Source organism: Artemia franciscana, chromosome 7, assembly GCF_032884065.1.
Source record: "Artemia franciscana chromosome 7, ASM3288406v1, whole genome shotgun sequence".
Classification (NCBI taxonomy): Eukaryota; Metazoa; Arthropoda; class Branchiopoda; order Anostraca; family Artemiidae; genus Artemia; species Artemia franciscana.
In genome coordinates, this window is record NC_088869.1 from 39,497,716 (window position 1) to 39,515,813 (window position 18,098).

Below are 18,098 nucleotides of genomic sequence, written 5' to 3' on the forward strand. Positions count from 1 at the left end.
ATCGGATCTTAATGAATTTTGATATTTAGAAGGACCTTGTGACTCAGAGCTTATTTTAAATCCTGACCGATATTAAGCCTCCGATTCTCCTTTTAAATTAATCTATTGATTCTTAGAATTTTGCTAGAGCTCACACCATATGATCTCTTGGCTCGTCCGGCCTCATCACATGTGCCATATGAGCTCATGTTACACTTGTTAATTATTAGTCTAAGAGTGAAATTTTCATCGACACATCCTCTACCCCTGTTAAAACTGCAGTGTTCTTCTCTTAAAACTTTATCTACTGCATCTCTGAGTCTAAAAAGTATCATTAGAGCAAGAAATTTGCTTCCAACAGAAACCAGGTTAATGCCTCAATAATTACCTACAGTTACTCTTATCACCAGAGGGAAAATCGTTATGTACTTCCCCTTTTTCAAAAATAATCTTCATTAACTTATCTCTAACCTCTTAACCACCATCTTTAATTAATTTTACCTCAGTAATTTTACACTCCATGTTTCCTGTTTTGAAAATAAACTTACCTATCTATACTCATACATAATTTGCATTTAAATTTTGATTACCCGTAGAAAAACTGTTTTCTGTTCCTCCAATATAGATTAGGTTGCTGGACACATTTCCTTTTTAAAATATGGACTTTGATCCGAAATAAGATCACTTATCCTGTATCGAGTTGTGATTGACAAAATTAAAGACAGGAAAATAAATAATCTCATTGATTTGACATATGTACATCAAATACATTTCATATACAAGTTAACGAAAATAAAGAAAAAGCAAAATAAAACATTGATATGCACAAAAATAAGCTTTAACAAGACATTTCTACAAAATTTAATCTGCCATATTTGAGATTTAGACGACAGCTCATTCACAACAAGATTTATTTAGATCCCCGAGTTGCAGTGACCGCCATTGAAAGTTTTTTGGAATTTAACTATGGCGGGCCTATCGGAGAGCCTTAGAAAACAAAATTGGAACCAAATGGTATGTCTGTCTATCCTTGCCTATTGGTATTTTCTATCTGCCTATATAGTACTTTTATTCTATTCATTGTTAAATAGTTACTTAAATCAAAAGACCATATAAGTTGCCTGGTAATCTAAAAATCAATTCTGGTTAAGTAGCAATGTAGACTAAAAGAAGCCTTGTGTACTCAGGTTATCAAAATAGCATATCTTCATTATGTCAGGAACTAACTGGAATCGGGATTTAATTTGTCGAGGGATGTTTTTTTTTTTTTGGGGGGGGGGGACCCTGACTTTTGACTTAAACATAGGGTCAGAAGGTAGTCGTAGGAGAACGTGTTTCTAGGTTGTCAAAATAGTCTAACCTTTTCGAACGACTTAAAAATCAAACCTTAGAAAACAAAATTGGAACCGCATGGTATGGAATGGCGTGGAGGTTACCCATTAGCATCTTCAAATAATGAAGCAAGCAGTAGTAACAATATTGTAAATATTTTCAATCGAAACTACCCTACTTCAGCTATTATTATGAACAGATCTGACGCTAGTTAAAATCCTGATGTTGACTAGGCGTTAGTCTTGCGGTTAACTATATCCCGGTGTTAGTCACTTATCGTTAACTAGATCTCACTGTGAATGAGCTATGAGGAAGAAACCTTTAAATGCAAAATTCCAAACTGAGAAAACAGCTCTGAAGTTGCTGCCAAGTTGAATTTTACATTTACGCGTCTCTTAATTAACTAGCAAAGCGTAGAAAGGACACAGTATTTTATAGCAACATTAAATTTTTACTTCAAAAATATTACTAAAATAAATATGGTAAATTTTTCAAACCAAAAAAGGTAATTGTGGAGAATGATGCCATTTTGAACTGAGGAGTATACTAACAAAAGAATAGTACACCTTGATACCCCATTCAACAACTCTTACAAATTTAATGGTGGCTAACCAGACAATTGCGCCGAAGCCTCCCCTCTCCTAAAGGGACAAAATGTAGCCCTTGCGTTACATATGGCCACGCATTTTGCATTGCGAGCCTGCTGTTGATATAAAATAAGTAAAACAAGCCATTTTTTAAGTTTGTTAAAATTGGTTAAGATTAGACTTAATGAATCAAATTTGTCTAAAAATAAAAAGTAACATCTAAAAGGTATGACTTTACAAAAAATTAAAAATATAGGTCAATAAATACTATGAACTAGTGAGAAGAAGACAAAATTAGAAATTTATTTTTCACTTTAAATCATATGGTTCGATTTAAATAAAAAATCTTGCAAACGAGTTTGGCAAAGAATATTGGACCAAGTTCTTTGCTCAATTGAAGAAAACAAATTTGCACTGGAAAAGACACAGGAGAGAACATGGAGGAAAGGCACACAGAAAATATGCAGGAAAGGATCATGCTTTCCTTTATGCATCTTTCCTTCATGCAGGAAAGGCACGCAGGAAAAAACACAGGAAAGCCGCAAGAGAAAACATAGAAGAACGGAAAAAAGAGGATGAAATAAGCGAGATAATGCCCGTCAGTGTAGAAAAAATGAAAAGCAACCCAAAATTTTGTCTGACTCGTAAAATGTAAAAAAAATGTATATAAGCAAATTTTTAATTCGTTTTTGAAGTTTTTTTTCCAATTATCAAGGTACGAAAAGTTCACTCTAATACAGTTGCTCTATGCTTTAGACTACCAAAGCATCCTTCATTATGGTCTCTTTTTCATTTTAATATTTACTTTCGCGTCATACATGAGTAGAAGCTCATTTAGTGACTATGAGCGCCCAGAGATGGAGCCCCGTACCGCCAGCAATAGACCTTTTAGCCCTGTAGCCCCGTACTGGTAGCAATAGATCTTTTCACTTTTAAAGTGAATCAGGAAAATACTACAAGAAACAAAATTTCACATTAGATATTTTAACGCACAATAATTTACTATAATCAAGGACATTGCTCTAAATTCATCTAAAATGAGTTCTTAGTATAAAAGATATTAAAATGAAATCCGATTGTTCAAATTGATTTTGTGGGAGCTTAGGATGTATCCGCGATTTTTGATCGGAGGAGGGGGGGGAGCGTAAAAGAAATTAAAAAACATATCAAAGATTTGTTCATATTCATTTTTGTTACATTTCCACGAGCCGGACAAAAATGTCAGAGAGGAGGGGGGGGGGTCAGAACTCAGAAACCCCCCCCCCCCGGATACGACCATGTTTTAAGATGTAGTTATCTTTAGGATCAATAGATTGCCAAAGTTTAAATTTTCAGTGACAAGAACGTTGTCAAACTTAACTACGTAGTTCTGATATTTCTTTTCATGGTTCAACATCGCAACACTGACACAAATGTGATACTGGCCTAAAACCTACTGAGATCCACTGATCCCATGTTTTCAGTTAAGAACTCTTTGTTTGTACATTGAAAGTCTATAAGAAAGCCATTCATATAGTCACAGCCTATTTACAACTTGAGCACTATGCGATATAGAAAGGCAACAAGTAAAGGCACACATTTAAAGAACTGAATGAAATAAAATAATTTTGGCGAACATTTTAAAAAATTTTCTTGAAAATTTTAGTTAACAACGTAACAAGTGAAAGAAAGCTGAAATATGACACAGGATCGTCATCCAAAGCCTCTGAAAAAAAAGGAGAACATTAAGACTATTGTAACCGGTAAACTAAAACACTATAAGACAGAAAAGGGGAGAAATGGGGGTAAAGAGAGAAGAGAGAGAGAGAGAGAGAGTTGCAGAGAGAGAAAAAGATGAAGAGAAAAAGAGATAAACAAAAAACTAAAATAAGAAACATTCAGGAAAAAGAAGACTAAACGGCAAAAGAAAGTTATAAAAATAAACTAATCAATCAAAATATATGTCACGTGAGAAACATCAATAGCAAAAGATAACAATCATAGGCATTGAACCACTTGTTCGTATCAAAATAGGTCTATAATATGTAATGCAAGGAACTATCATGAGAATAAGGGTTTTAAGGAGAGGGATTTTGAACCCTTTACCTTAAAAAAAAAATTCAGACAATTTTCAACTTGATCCTTCAGTTTTAAATACTTTTTCATGATATGCGATGTATTTAATGTGTGATAAATGCAATCAGTTTTAATTTCAAATCGAGCCCTCATCAATTTGTATAATGAGAAATTGTCGCTTGCCTTTAGGCATAAAAAAAGTAATCTCCAATTATATCCGAAACATACTGAAGTTTCTGGTTAAATTGTTGCATCTTCGGCAAGAGACGTCCCAACTACTCATTGTTTAACGTCCCAATGATTGATTGACTGGGAGAAGCACCGTATCAAGGAGGGGACGGTAGGGGGTTTGAGCCTCCTTCAAAATGTTTGCCCGACTCTAAAAAGCATATTTTTCAAATTTTTGATATTTGACCCCCCTCCCCCGAAAAGTCCCCAGCTGGAAGTTAGTGATCTTACCACTTATGTAAAGCACCTAGCTCTGGATAATAAATGATTCTAAACATATCTCTTTCACAGTCAAGAGGGTATCACCAGAAGGCAGGAGAGTAATTGCCTCTCTCCTCTTGAATTCTGAAAAATATTTTTTTGTATTTTCATTGAAAAAAGTAAAAAGAAATGCCCCTTTATTTAAATAAGTACTCCCCCATACTTTTGGGAATAGACGCCCCTATTCACAGTGATTGACAAACCTTCCTAAATGAAATCCACACTACACCATAGGATATAGCAATTGTTTCTTCCCTCTGATTAAGTTAAAAAAAAAAAAAAAAAAAAAAAAAAAAAAAAAAAAAAAAAAAAAAAAAACACACAAGTTTTTTCAACTGAAAGTAAGGGCCAAAATTAACACTTAAACCGAACAGAAATTATTAAGCATATGAGGGGGAGGGGTTGCCCCCTTCTCAATACCTCGCTCTTAACGCTAGAGTTTGACTTTTTGTTCCAATTATTTAAGAATAACTCCTGAAACACAAGGGCCGTTTCATTAGAATAATAAGCTTTTTTAAAGCTTAAAAAGGACTTCAGCGTAAAGAGTGAGGTATTGAGGAGTGAGCAAGCCCCCTCATATACGTAATAATTTCTGTTCATTTTAAGTTTTAATTTGGCTCCTTACTTTCAGTTGAAAAAACTTGTTTTCGAAATTCTATTTCTAATCTTTTTTCTTAATAATGCCGGGAAATCCAGCTCTCATCCCCTGGTAAATTCCCTTACCCCACAACAAATTCCTCAATGGAAAAGGCCTCCAACATGACCTTGCCAGAAAAATCTCCGCCAGTAAAATGTCCACATACTTCCCAATAACCAATAGCATATGAAAACAACGGGCAAAGTCCATAGCTTCCAGCGCTTTTCCCGGGGACTGTGGAGCGTCTAGTCATCATCAAACACACAGTTATTAGATCTTTCAGTTATACTGAATAAAATGGCTATCTAAAAATTTTGATCAAAATACTTTGGGGGGAAAGGGGCATGGAGGGAGGAAGGCTAGCCGTCCTCCAATATTTCTGGTCCATTAAAAAGGACACGTAATTTTGATTTCCGATCAAATGAGCCTTTTCCTGATATTCTAGGATCACTTGTTAGATACGATCACCCCTGAAAGAAAAAAAAAACAACAAGTAAAGACGCATCCGTCATCTTTCTTCTGGAAAAAAAAAATATACAGAATTCCACAATTTTGTATATAGGAGCTTTAAACCTCTAAAGTAGGTTTCTCTGATATGCTGAGTCTGATGAAGTGATTATCACTAAGGTTACTTGATGTTTTGGGGGTATTTTCCTGTTTTTTGAAAATTGGACAAATTTTCTCAGGCTCGTAGCTTTTGATGGGTAACACTAAACTAGTTAATTTTTATATCTTTAAATAAGCATCAGAATTGGATTCTTTTGCTGCATCTATTGATGTCAAGACTCTGCTTCTCAGAGTTTCGGTTACTATTGAGCCGCATCGCTCTTTGCTTACACTTCGTTACCACGAACAGTGTGATGTACGTCATTGTGATGTACGGATATTTTTGAGCACTTTAGAGAAATCGAAACACACAAGGTGCTAATTGTTTGTTAATTTAGTTAAATGTTAAATTACCAAAGACACCAAAATGAAGAGGTTTCTGCAAGAAGAGGGGCACTGTCATCCGATCACTCCATCGCACCACGCCCTCTGCCGAGCTATGTTCGTAGGCTGTAGGATGGCGCCACTTGCTTGCTTTCTTATCTTCTCGAGTTTTGGACCAAATGCCGGACCAAACCCTCGCCAGAAAAGCAGGAAGTGATGATTTTCACCTGCCATAGTTTGAACCATTTCAAGGAAACATTGGCCAAGTCAACCTAATCAATTATTATCTTTGATTTATATATACCTAAAAACCGCATTATTCCAAAACTTCCCTTGTAGTTTTTCATAATTGTTACGTTTTTAGGGCCGTACCACATTTTCGTCGGTGTTACCACATTAAACTCTGAACACAAATAAGCAAAAGTAGCTAGTTAAATTTGACAACACTTTTTGCCTTAAGGTACTCAAGTATTAACAATCTGTTGATTCTCAAACACATAAATACTTTCAAAGGAAAGCCTCACCTTCTTAAGAGGTTTTGTACCATATGTGTCATTTTGTAGCCAAGGATGAAGAGCTGTCTGGGTTGCGACATGGATGTTTTGGAAAACTGTCTGGGAGTGAATGCTGGTTAATTGAGCAGATGGTAGAGAGGAACGCATGCGCTATTTAACAGTTGTGTAAGTTTCTTCGCTTAAGGATTAAACATAGGGAATCATGTTTGAGGGGATAGCTTGTTACGGCTTTTAGGTTTGGAATTTTATGATGATAGGTGTTTGCTGGTTAATATGTTGAACCATGGCGTTTTTCTTTTTCCTTTTTTTTTTAAAGTTGTATTTTGTTCCGAAGCTTTATTAGTAGACTATGTTCTGTGTTGCTATGACCAGCAGGCTTTTTGCAATAAATCTTATCTTGTGCTTTTAGCTAATTTTTTGCAGATTTTTCAACAATGTTTCTTTTCTTTTAAATTTGGTGCCTGATACCAATCAAACCCAAAAACTGGAATCCCACTTTTTTTTAAGATATGGCTGTGTAAGGTTGAATGAGCCTAATTCAAATAACCAGATTTCATTTTCGCCATCCTTGATACTTTAAAATTTGAATTCTTGAAGATTTATTTGAAGATTAATTATTTAAAAGATTAGCAGATTAACTTTCAATCAGGCTAATATCTTTTCTGCAACGCTTCAGCACGAATAATCGTTTCCCTTTATTTTCCATATTAACATCAATTATACGGATACCACAAACGGATTCTCCAACAAAAATCGCAGGGTTTGAAACAAATTATAAGATACTAAATAATAATAACATATAAACTTCATATATTTTTGAGGGTAAAGTTATATACCCATACTTTCCAGAAATCCCATGATCAGGACTGAAATTGAAGATCTTGGGGAAAATAGCAAGGAATTGTGATCCTCATCACTTATGCCCTTTTATACTTGAAGTCAAAAGACTGAATAGTAGGGTTCTTAAAAAAGGTGTTTTCGCCAAACATATCTAATTTCCTTAGGTCGTTTTCTCAAATTCCTTGTGGATTTCTGGGGGTGGATGTACCTTAACGCTTTTTGTGGAAGATGTCTCCCACAGAGTGTACTGACAGGGAGAGGCCCCATGCCACCACCAATGCTCCTCCACCTCCACCATGCCACCACTCAATCGTCTGCCCAGGCACGTAAGAAAGATTTTATTTAAAGGGGATGAGATGCAACAGCTTCGAGAAAAAAAAGAACCCGAAACCGTTGAAATAGAGGGTATCTCAGAATGAATGCTGGTTTAAATAAAAATAGTAGACTGTTCAAACCTGTTGCTCTTTTTGAGACATCCTTCATGTGAAACAGCACAGAAATTTAGGACCAAAAAAAAATCCTGAAATTTCAGGGGAGATATTAGGGCTAAACCACTTGCATCCTCATAATATAAGCAAATACTAATGTCCAATAAGGATGCAAATATATAAGTTCCTTTTTCGTGCAAATGTCCTAAACACATCTTTATACGATTTTTTTTTTTTTAATAGAAAAGCGGCAATATTTGAGTAGGCTATCTCACCTCAAAAATTATACTATTTTAACAAAATTTCTGACCCCCTCCCCTACTTTAAAGATTTTAATTCGGTCACTAATTTCTTCAGTTTGAACCAGTTCAAGGCTTGGATAAATACTGCCAAAGTAGGGTACGGTCAGGTTACCTACAGGAGGAGGCACCCCTCACTGAGTAGCCTACTTTAAAAACAACTTTGTAAAAAGCTGCACCTCCATATGGGATTGTCTCCGGAGATTATCGCTGACAACCCATCTGTTCATTCTTTTAGAAGAAAATGGAACAATAGAGTGAAAGGATAGGTAAATGGTTGACGAATGGGATATCAGTGGCAAGTTTTTTAGCAACGCTAAGGCAGCCAAGGATTTTCTCATACGAAAATGTAGCTAAAAAGGAAGCAGTGATTAACATCAAACTCTATTTTATGAAAAAAGAACAAACCTTTTCAAAAATCGGCTGAAATTGCGCCAAAAATATCATTAAACAGCAACGACAACACTGAGCAAAAGAAACTGGCAGAAATGTAGCGAGGCAAGACTATTGTACGAATAACTCTCCTAAGTTATATCGTAATATCGTTTCTCGAACATCGTTGAAGACGTATCTTATATTGTTCGTATCAACGGCCGTAGTGAAGTGGTGAAACAGATCTGGCTTGTTTTTACGTCGCTTGTCGAAAAATTTCGATCGAATGTATTCTTGAACATCTAAAAGTGCCTTATCATCTCCCTTAAAAAAGAAAAAGTCGTAAAAACAAAAAAGAGAAAAACTTCGCTCAAAAGAGAAGTTTAAACTTTTCTTTTGGAAGAACTTTTCCTTAAAAAGGAAGTGTTTATGAAAAAATATAGAGGGACAAACGGAGATTTATGCCAACAGACATCTTTTATTTTATTTAATTTTACTTTTATTTGCTTAATTTTATTACGTGTTGAATGAAGCAAATATTGCGTGATGAATGAAGCAAATATGACACCTTTTATTTCAGATAGTAACTAAATTGTACCAAAAAAAAAAAATTATATGCAAATTATAAATGAAATAAACATAACACAATAAAAATTTAATAGAATTTGTAATGAAAAATAAAAGTTTATTCAATATATCTGTCACTATTCGGTAAGTATTAATTGATAGCGTATCATCAGTTTTAAGAGGCAAATGATTATCTCATGGATGAACGGCTTGTCTATACAGAAAACCTTTCTACAAATTCTCAAATGCTTTTGAAACATACACTAATCTTTAAAAAGAAGCATCATTCACTGTATGTGAAATTCTCTCCAATTTTCCCTTAAAGGAAGAAATTAAAAGAATCTCCAAAAAAAAGAAAGAAAACTAAATATTGGCAAAGACAAATTTTCGCCCGAAAATTTCAGTTTTTTGGTTAATTCTTTTTATTAAATATGATAAATGAAGTAAATAAAATATTTTTCATTCCAAATAATAAATGAAAATTAATAAACAAGATTTCAATACAAATTATAAATAAACTAAATATGACACAATAGATTCTTAAACAAAAGTTATAATGAAAAACAAAGGTTTAATCAACATATTAGTTACCATTCGCTCTTGATCGTATTGAAAGGCAAATGATTGTAACATAGATGGGGGGCTTATCTATGCACTAGACTAAACCGTATCCACGATTTTCGGAGAGGGGGGGGCTCTAAAAAATGATTTTTCCAGGGGGGGGGGGGGGGCACAAAAAATTGACAAAACACATCAATTTTTTTTATATTCGTTGTTGCGTTTTTGAGAGCCAAACAAACATTTCGGGCGGGGGTGGGGGGTTCAAACCCCCTGCCCCCTGGATACGATCTTGCACTAGACTTTCCATAAGCTCTCAAATACCATTGAAAAGTACGTTACCCTTTAAGAAGAACATTAATTGTGCTAAGAACTTTCAATTTTTTGGGTACCCGTAATTCAATAATTTGATTTCAACTAAAAAAAATTCTTTCGATAGCATTCGGTTTTATTAAAATCAGATTTCTGTTTGAGTTTTAAACCATTTCCTTGTTCAGTATTATAACGGTTTATACTTCATCTTAGGAATAGGATCAAACTGAGAATTTGCGAAAAGTTGTAAAAGCACCTACAACAATTCAAATAGGTTATGTAATCCAAACATGAACTTGAAAGGGAAGTTGAAGAACTGATATATTTTTCTTTTTCTTTTTTAAATATTATTAACAATGGGTGAAGGAAGGGCTTTTCAGGTATCGAAGATATGAAAGAAATAATTTCAATATACAAACTTGTATTTATTTTTAAATATCTTTAGGAGAGAGATAAGGGATCTGGAGAACTTCAAAATTCGAATCTTCTTTCTAAATAAACAAGTGATGGGAAAACAGGCTTGGCCAATCGATACAAATAATAACTTAAAAAATAACCTTAAAAATCCTTAAACGAAGGTTTCTTATTTTTAGGTTCCAAAATAAGATATAATTGGAGGCATTGAAAAATGATTCCTTTTTTAATTTTAAATCATCTATCCAAGTTGTTATCGGTCTTAAATTCATTTCTGTTCTAAATTACAATCTCCGAATTTACTTCCGTAGCGTCGAAGAAACAGAAGAACATGAATTATTTGAATGTCCAATAGACGTAGCTGTATTACAGGTTGATAAGTGTAGTAACTCTACTTTAACTATAAAAGTTAGTTGAAGCGACATCCACCAGGAACGGTTTTATGTAACTACTGGCTTATTAGGAACTAAGTATTACATGGATTTAAGTATTAATTGATTTAAGTACATGTATTACAAGCATTAAATCTTGTCAGTTTTACAAGATTTAATCATTACATGGAATGGTGGTATATTTGGACGTTTTTCTTCTGTTTTCTTTTTCTCATTTATTTTGTTTTGGCAGTTTATAGTTGATCGGCAGTTAATGGTTTTGGCAGTTATTGTCTATTTTTAGCAAATTTTCCAATCGATAAAAGAAATACAATGCAGATTCAAAAAAATAATGCAACGTATAGATACTGCTGAATCGAAGATGTTGAGTAATAGCAAAATTGTTGTAGTGTGTTCAATCATTAGAACCGTAGGAGCGAAAGAATATACCTGACACTAGAATAAGGACCATACCTCTCATATAAATCTAATTTTATGTACGCTTTCAATCACTAACGAATGCAAAGAATATTAATAATAGCAACCTGTGAAGCATTTTCTGGGGGGGGGGTAATTTGAAATTTTCCTTCAATTTCAATATACGTGAAACTTGCATAAGGACTATACCCCTCAAATAATTTTAATTTTAATCAATGACGAATGCACATAGTTTGAATAATAGCAACCTGTGAAGCATTTTCTAAGGGCGAGGGGGGTTAGTTAGAAATTTCCCTTCAATTTACAGAATATGCCCGAAATTTGCATAAGGACCTTGACCATCGAACAGTTTTAATTTAATCTACATCTTTAATCAGTTACGAACGCAAAGAATCTTAATAATAGTAATCTCCAAAGTATTTTATAGGGGAGGGGGAATAGTTTAAGATTTCCCTTAAACTTACGGAAATTTTACACAATTTCCACTTTTTGTATACTTTCGGTTTTCTAAAAGGGAGGGATAGAGTCGCTCCCCCGTGTATTGCTTTTTGCCAGAATTTATCTTAGTTTAGAAAAATAGGTAAATATCAACGACTTGCGAGATTCACTTTCTTTCTATTCGCATCACTAACGTCGCTACAGAAACAGTAAGAGAACCTTGTGCCACTCCTTCCTCACAAAAAAATCCTCTCACTTTGGATCGATTCCAAAAGAATCTTGACACTTTTTTTCAAGCGAGTCTCAACAAATAGTGCAAGCGAGTCAATTAGTGAACTCTAGGTTTGACTCCGTATAATGACTGGGTTTTACGTACACAAGTTGCCCCAATTTAATTCATTTAAATTTTGTCAATGAAACAAGCTCAACTAACTCGTCGTTTTGCGCAATTAAATAAAACAAGAGCTGGCACTTGTGACGAGGCAAGAAGAGCTACGAGCCAAGAGCTCATATGGTATGAGCTCTAACAAAATTCTAAGAATCAATAGATTGATTTAAAAGGAAAATCAAAGGCTTAATGCCGGTCAGGATTTAAAATAAGAGCTCTGAGTCACGATGTCCTTCTAAATATCAAAATTCATTACGATCCGATCACCCACTCGTAAGTTATAAATACCTCATTTTTTCTAATTTTTCCTCTCCCTTTTGCCCACCAGATGGTTGAATCTGGGAAAACGACTTTATCAAGTCAATTTGTGCAGCACCCTGACACGCCTACCAATTTTCATCGTCCTAGCACGTCCAGAAGCACAAAACTCGCCAAATCACTGAACCACTCCCCCCAAAGAGAGCGAATCCAGTACGGTTACGTCAATCACGTATCAAGGACATTTGCTTATTCTATCCACCAAGCTTCATCCCGATTCCTCCACTCCAAGTGTTTTCCAAAATTTCCCCCTCCAACTCCCCCCAACGTTAAAAGATCTGGTCGGGATTTGAAATGAGAGCTCTGAGACATGAATTCCTTCTAAATATAAAATTTCATTAAGATCCGATCACCTATTCGTAAGATAAAAATACCCCAATTTTCACATTTTCCAAGAATTCCGGTTTCCCTCTCCAACTCCACCCAATGTCACAGGATCTGGTCAGAATTTAGAATTAGAGCTTTAAAGCACAAGATCCTTCTAAATATCAAATTAAGATCTGATCAACCGTTCGTAAGTTAAAAATACTTCATTTTTTCTATTTTTTCCGAATATTGGTATTAACTTGGTTAATACCAAGTGCCATAAAAACGAGTTTTTTCAACTCAAAGTGAGGAAAAATATTAAAAAAAAAGGAAGTTATTACGAATATGAGGGGATTGCCCTTCCTCGACAACTCACTCTTTGCGCAAAATTTTTTTACTGCATACGTTATAAATTCTGTTCGTTTTATGTTTTAATATTCCTCCTTATTTTCCGTTGAATTTTTTTTTTATTTAATCTCTGATCGTTTTCCAAATAATGCCAGGAAATTTGCCTTCACTTCCACGAAAAAATCCTGCATCACCAATGAAGTATCCTCCAGAAAATTCAGTCCCGGTAAAAATTTACCCCGGATAATTACCCTGGGCATTTTCACGCGTAAAATTAAGTCAACAAAGAGAAAGAAAGATATATAAAAACAATTTCGAACAGAAATTCTGGCAAATTTTCCCAACGTAAAATTTCCCTGAAAAGTTCACCCCCTGGAAATTTCCCTCTCCATGGAAAATTCTCCCCGTAGATAATCACCCCAGCAGAAAATTCAACCCCCACCAGAAAAATTTATACATACTTCCCATTAACAAATACAATACGCAAACAATGGAGAAATTTAATAACTCAAAAGACCTTTCTCTGGGGGGGGGGGGGGTAATTCTATCTTCAAAGGCATAATTATTTGGCCTATCAATTTTTGCTGAACAAAATGGCTATTTCAAAATTTTTGGAAAAAAGGAGTGTAGGAGGGGACCTAGTTGCCTTCCAATCTTTTTGGTCACTTAAAAAGGACGCTAAAACTTTGAATTTATGTTCGAACGAGTCTTCTCCCAATTTTTTAGGACCACTGGGTCGATAGGATCGCCACTAGGAAAGAAAAACAAACAAAAAACAGACACACATCCATCATCTTTCTTCTGGCAAAAAATAAATTCGACATTAAGCCTCTACAGTAGGGTACTTCCACACGCTGAAGTGTGATTTTCATTAAGCATCTTTGACTATTAGGAGCGTTTCTCTCCTTTTTTTTAAATCAGGAAAATTTTGGTGTAACACTAAATTTCATGGAATTATACGTATATTTGGAATCAGCATAATGATCCGATTATTTTAATATATCTACTGGAAAATTCCGTTTTTCAGAGTTTCGGTTACCATTGAGCCGCGTCGCTCCTTAGTTACAGTTCGTGCACGAACTAATTTATAAATTATTTAACTCTAAAAATAAGGGGTCATTGCAAAAGGGTATTTTGCACCGGGCAAAACAAGGGCGTCTAAATGGAGAGAGTGAGACAGTTACAAAAAAAGAAAAAAAACTAAGTCTACCCTCCTATATTTTGAAAAATATTATTTTTTTTTATCTTCGAGAAAAAATCTTTGCCCTTCCCCTGCTATATTTTCAGCAATTGGCACCCACTATCTGAAATATGGTAAAATGGTACCCATTTCATAGAACTCACCCAAAGTTCTTAACAAACTAACTGATCTTGACAAATTCAAAATACAGCTTATTAACGTAATAATAACGTAGGTAGGCATGTTGGTAACATAAAATTACTAATGCTACTAAAATAAACATAACTGGTTAGCTAAATGTTAGAATATTGATTTTAATCACGAAGACTAAATTGTTCCATCAGAAATGACTGTACTGGATTGAATATGCAATTGAATGAAAAACCTATGAACAGCGACATATGATCTCATTTACCCCCTCCTTACTCTCTCTATCAACTTACTCTCACTCACCCAAAATTAATAGCCCCCGAGCTCATCTCGACAAATTCAAACTACAACTTAAAGACAGAAGAGAAAAACTTAAGAAATTTTCAAAAATTTTTAATTTTAGGTCCAAAGATATTTCCTCTAAAAATGTGAATGGCGATCCATGAAATTCGTAATTTAACTCATTATCACCCACAGAAAAAAGCTTTTAACATTTTCGCTTAAAAACATGCACGACCATATTTTCACGACATGCTTAAAGTTAGATTTTGTGACAAGGCACACACTTTAATGGTACTTCCGTCCATGCGAATTTTCGACGGACATGAAACCAAATATTGGTTCTGGCCTTGGCCATTTATTGACATATGGTGGAGAATGTGCGGTTTCCTTCAATTAGCAGACAGTTGCCAACAAAAATGCAAAAAATAGATGATAAAACTTACGTCTTATCTTCTTTTTTTCTTTTTTTTTATTACACATAATCAAATTCAAATTTGGAAAGCATGCCGCAAAACTAGTAAAATTCCTGTGGTGGCGCAGTGGGTTTGACCTTAGCTTGGTAATACGGGACCCAGAGATCGAACCATGCTGCAGGAATGCACTGCAGGGCCGACGCAGGGACCTTAGTAGTCAAGAAGCGTTGTTAATCCGATACAATACAACTAATAAAAAAAAAATTATTAGGGACACTCGTGAAAGTCTTCCAAGAATCAAAGTTTAGTTGGAGTTATAACTAAAATTTTTTCGACTATCTAATTGCTAACTTGCAATGACAGCCAACAATTTTCTGCTAGCTTGGAATTGAAGAGTTAGCTAATAATTTTCAAAAATGTTTAAATTGAAAGGAATTAAAGAAAAGAATATACTGAAAAAAGATCCCAGCACAGCCTATGCCTATAAGGATAGTTTATCTTAGAAAATACTTAATGGAAACCAATAATTCGTGAAAATATAGAGGGGGTGGTCTCATTTTTTTCATAAATTAGTAATATGGGTAATTTTTCAGAATCTAAGGGGGGGGGCTTAGGAAAGTAAATTTAGCCCTCCCCTCAATTGACACTCCTCCAAAAATCTACACACAGAAAAAATTTAGCAGTCAAGGAATCTTCATCAGTGTTTATAGCATACACACTAATCACCCGACTTCCCTGTGTTTTTAGTTTTTGAATATTGCGATAAATATAAAGTAAGGTAAAACTAAGTTCACTAATCCAAGATTTTTGTTAGAGCGTTGAAAATAGTGGTTTTTCAAACACAGTTGTCGAAAACAAGGCATGTTTGCATAGTAGGGCTTTCGGACCTCGTGGTTTACTTTAAGAAGGAATCCTACTAAATATTGAGGGATCGCCGACTTTTAGAAATCACTTACACCAGGTGGCACGCACCAAGCGCAGACAAAGTTTGGCGAGCGTTGCAAGGACAATGCCATAAATGGTGGAATTGTTTGGAACACGCAGCACTGCGAGATGTACACCAGGTTTCGGAACTGGGTGACCCCTCGCTAAATATACAACGCAACCATTTTTTTTTCAAATTCTGCTCATAATTCTAGATTTATATTAACTAAACATTTCCTGGTTCCTTTTCAGTTTACTACGAATTATTCAAAACATGTTTAGTTCTAGTGTCCAAGAGAATTTTTGTTGCTTGGCTAAATAAAAAAAATTTAAATTCTTTTTTCATCAATACGTAATATAAATATTATATTACATATGATATGCATGTATATATATATATATATATATATATATATATATATATATATATATATATATATATATATATATATATATATATATATATATATATATATATATATATATATATATATATATATATATATATATATATATATATATATAACAAGCAATAATTGTATATGCATGTATGTATTTATTTTTTCTCAAAAAAATTGGTATCCCGGGATTTTCTTGCATAAAAAATAAAAAGATCTAGATAGGCCAGAAGTCTGAGAAAATTCATATGTCATGTACTTCAAGACATCATATGATCTCATTTATTTATCAAACCATGTCTGTAGGAAGGCCAAAAGAACGAAAATTTGCAGTTACAGCTACTGTAAAAGATAATTCTTTGGAACCAACACCTGAACTATCAAACGTGATAAGATGTGAAAATTGACAACCTGGTCTATCAGTTGCGACAACATCAATATGGGCATCTAAAGAGAAGTGCATTGCTAAATTGTCTAAAGTAACCAAAACCCAAAATATTGAAGATAGACAAATACGCTTAGCAGATATGCAACAGCAAGTATCAAAACATGTCAAAGATGAAAATGAAGAGCAAAGACACGGGTCGTTAGAAGTGCGAAAAAGAGAATTAGATGGACCAGGTGGTGCCGGTAAAACATTTGTTTATAAAAGCTTGTACACCATTCTATGTGGAAAGAAGTAAAATGTATGACTTATACGAGAATAGCAGCAACTTTATTGCTATTAGGACTAACAACACCCAAGACCTTTGGCTTGAAAGTTCCACTTTCCTCAGATTCTGTTTCAAGTGCATGACCTGGTTCAAGCAAAGCATTAGAATTGGCTCAAGTAGACGTTTTCCAATAAGCTCAAGTAGACGTTTTCCTACTTGGCGAAGCACCCATGCTTCCCAAGTATGACTTACAAAATATGGATAAGTTGTCGCGGTCCATTGCAAATCCAAACTTGCCATTTGGTGGGAAAATTTTAGTTGCTGGAGGTGATTTCTGACAGTGTCAGTTCAACCCCGAAGCAACCGCAGTAAAACACTCGATTTATCAATAAAAAAAAGTCATATTTGGAATAATTTCAAACATATTTCCTTTGAGAAAAATATGCGGGTTGATCCTGAACAGGAAGCATCTGCAAAGTACATCCTCGAACTGGGAAATGGAAATCTTCCTAAAAATCTTCGTAATGAAATTGAATTACCCGAAGACATAATTCCCAGCGGCAATTTAATCGAGGAAGTTTTTAGAGTATGTTTGTCAAAACAAAATTTCAATTTAATAAAGGGTCGAGTTATTTTTGCTTCAATAAAAAGAGAAGTTAGTAAAATAAATTCGAAAATTGTCGATTGCTTCCCAGGAGAATGCAAATCGAAAAAAGTTACGATTCCGTAAAAGACAAAGAAAAAGGAGGAATTGAATTTATTCTAGAATTCGTCAATTAAGTTGAAAGTGCAGAATTACCACCACATGACGTAAAAATTAAGAAAAATACGATAGTTATGCTTTTGCGTAACTCAGAAGGGATGTATAATGGGACCTGCCTTATAGTTACTGAATTATGCAACAACATAATAAAGGCAAATATCATTACTGGGGAAAAAACAGGAAAATAAGTTCACATTTCTCGAGTTACAGCGAACTCTCGTGAAGGTCAACTTGGATGTACAGTTCAAAAACATCAGTTTCCATTTCGATCCGCACTTGCCCTGACCATACATAAGTCGCAAGAGCAAAATTTTGAATTAGTTGGCGTCGACCTTAGTTTGCCAGTTTTTAATCATGGAATGTTATACGTGGCATTTTCTCGTCTGAAAAGACAACGTAGCTTATAAGTTCTGC

At 34.5% G+C, this 18,098-nt stretch overlaps 1 protein-coding gene across 5 annotated transcripts in view; it reads right to left on the reverse strand.

Moving 5' to 3' along the window:
• Window positions 1–706: 706 nt before the first annotated feature.
• Window positions 707–18,098, reverse strand: part of LOC136029271 (guanine nucleotide-binding protein subunit alpha-13-like) — a 55,207-nt gene continuing 37,815 nt past the window's right edge. For 3 of the 5 annotated variants that reach the window (XM_065707520.1, XM_065707518.1, XM_065707519.1), the window contains 2 exons: window positions 8,500–8,787; window positions 707–3,603 (listed from right to left, as the gene is read on the reverse strand). In XM_065707520.1, the coding sequence (XP_065563592.1) occupies window positions 8,596–8,787 (192 nt within the window). In that variant the 3' untranslated portion in view covers window positions 707–3,603; window positions 8,500–8,595. Of the gene's footprint in view, window positions 3,604–6,039; window positions 6,282–8,499; window positions 8,788–18,098 lie in introns of all 5 variants that reach the window. The other 2 variants (XM_065707522.1, XM_065707521.1) reach the window with 2 other exon arrangements.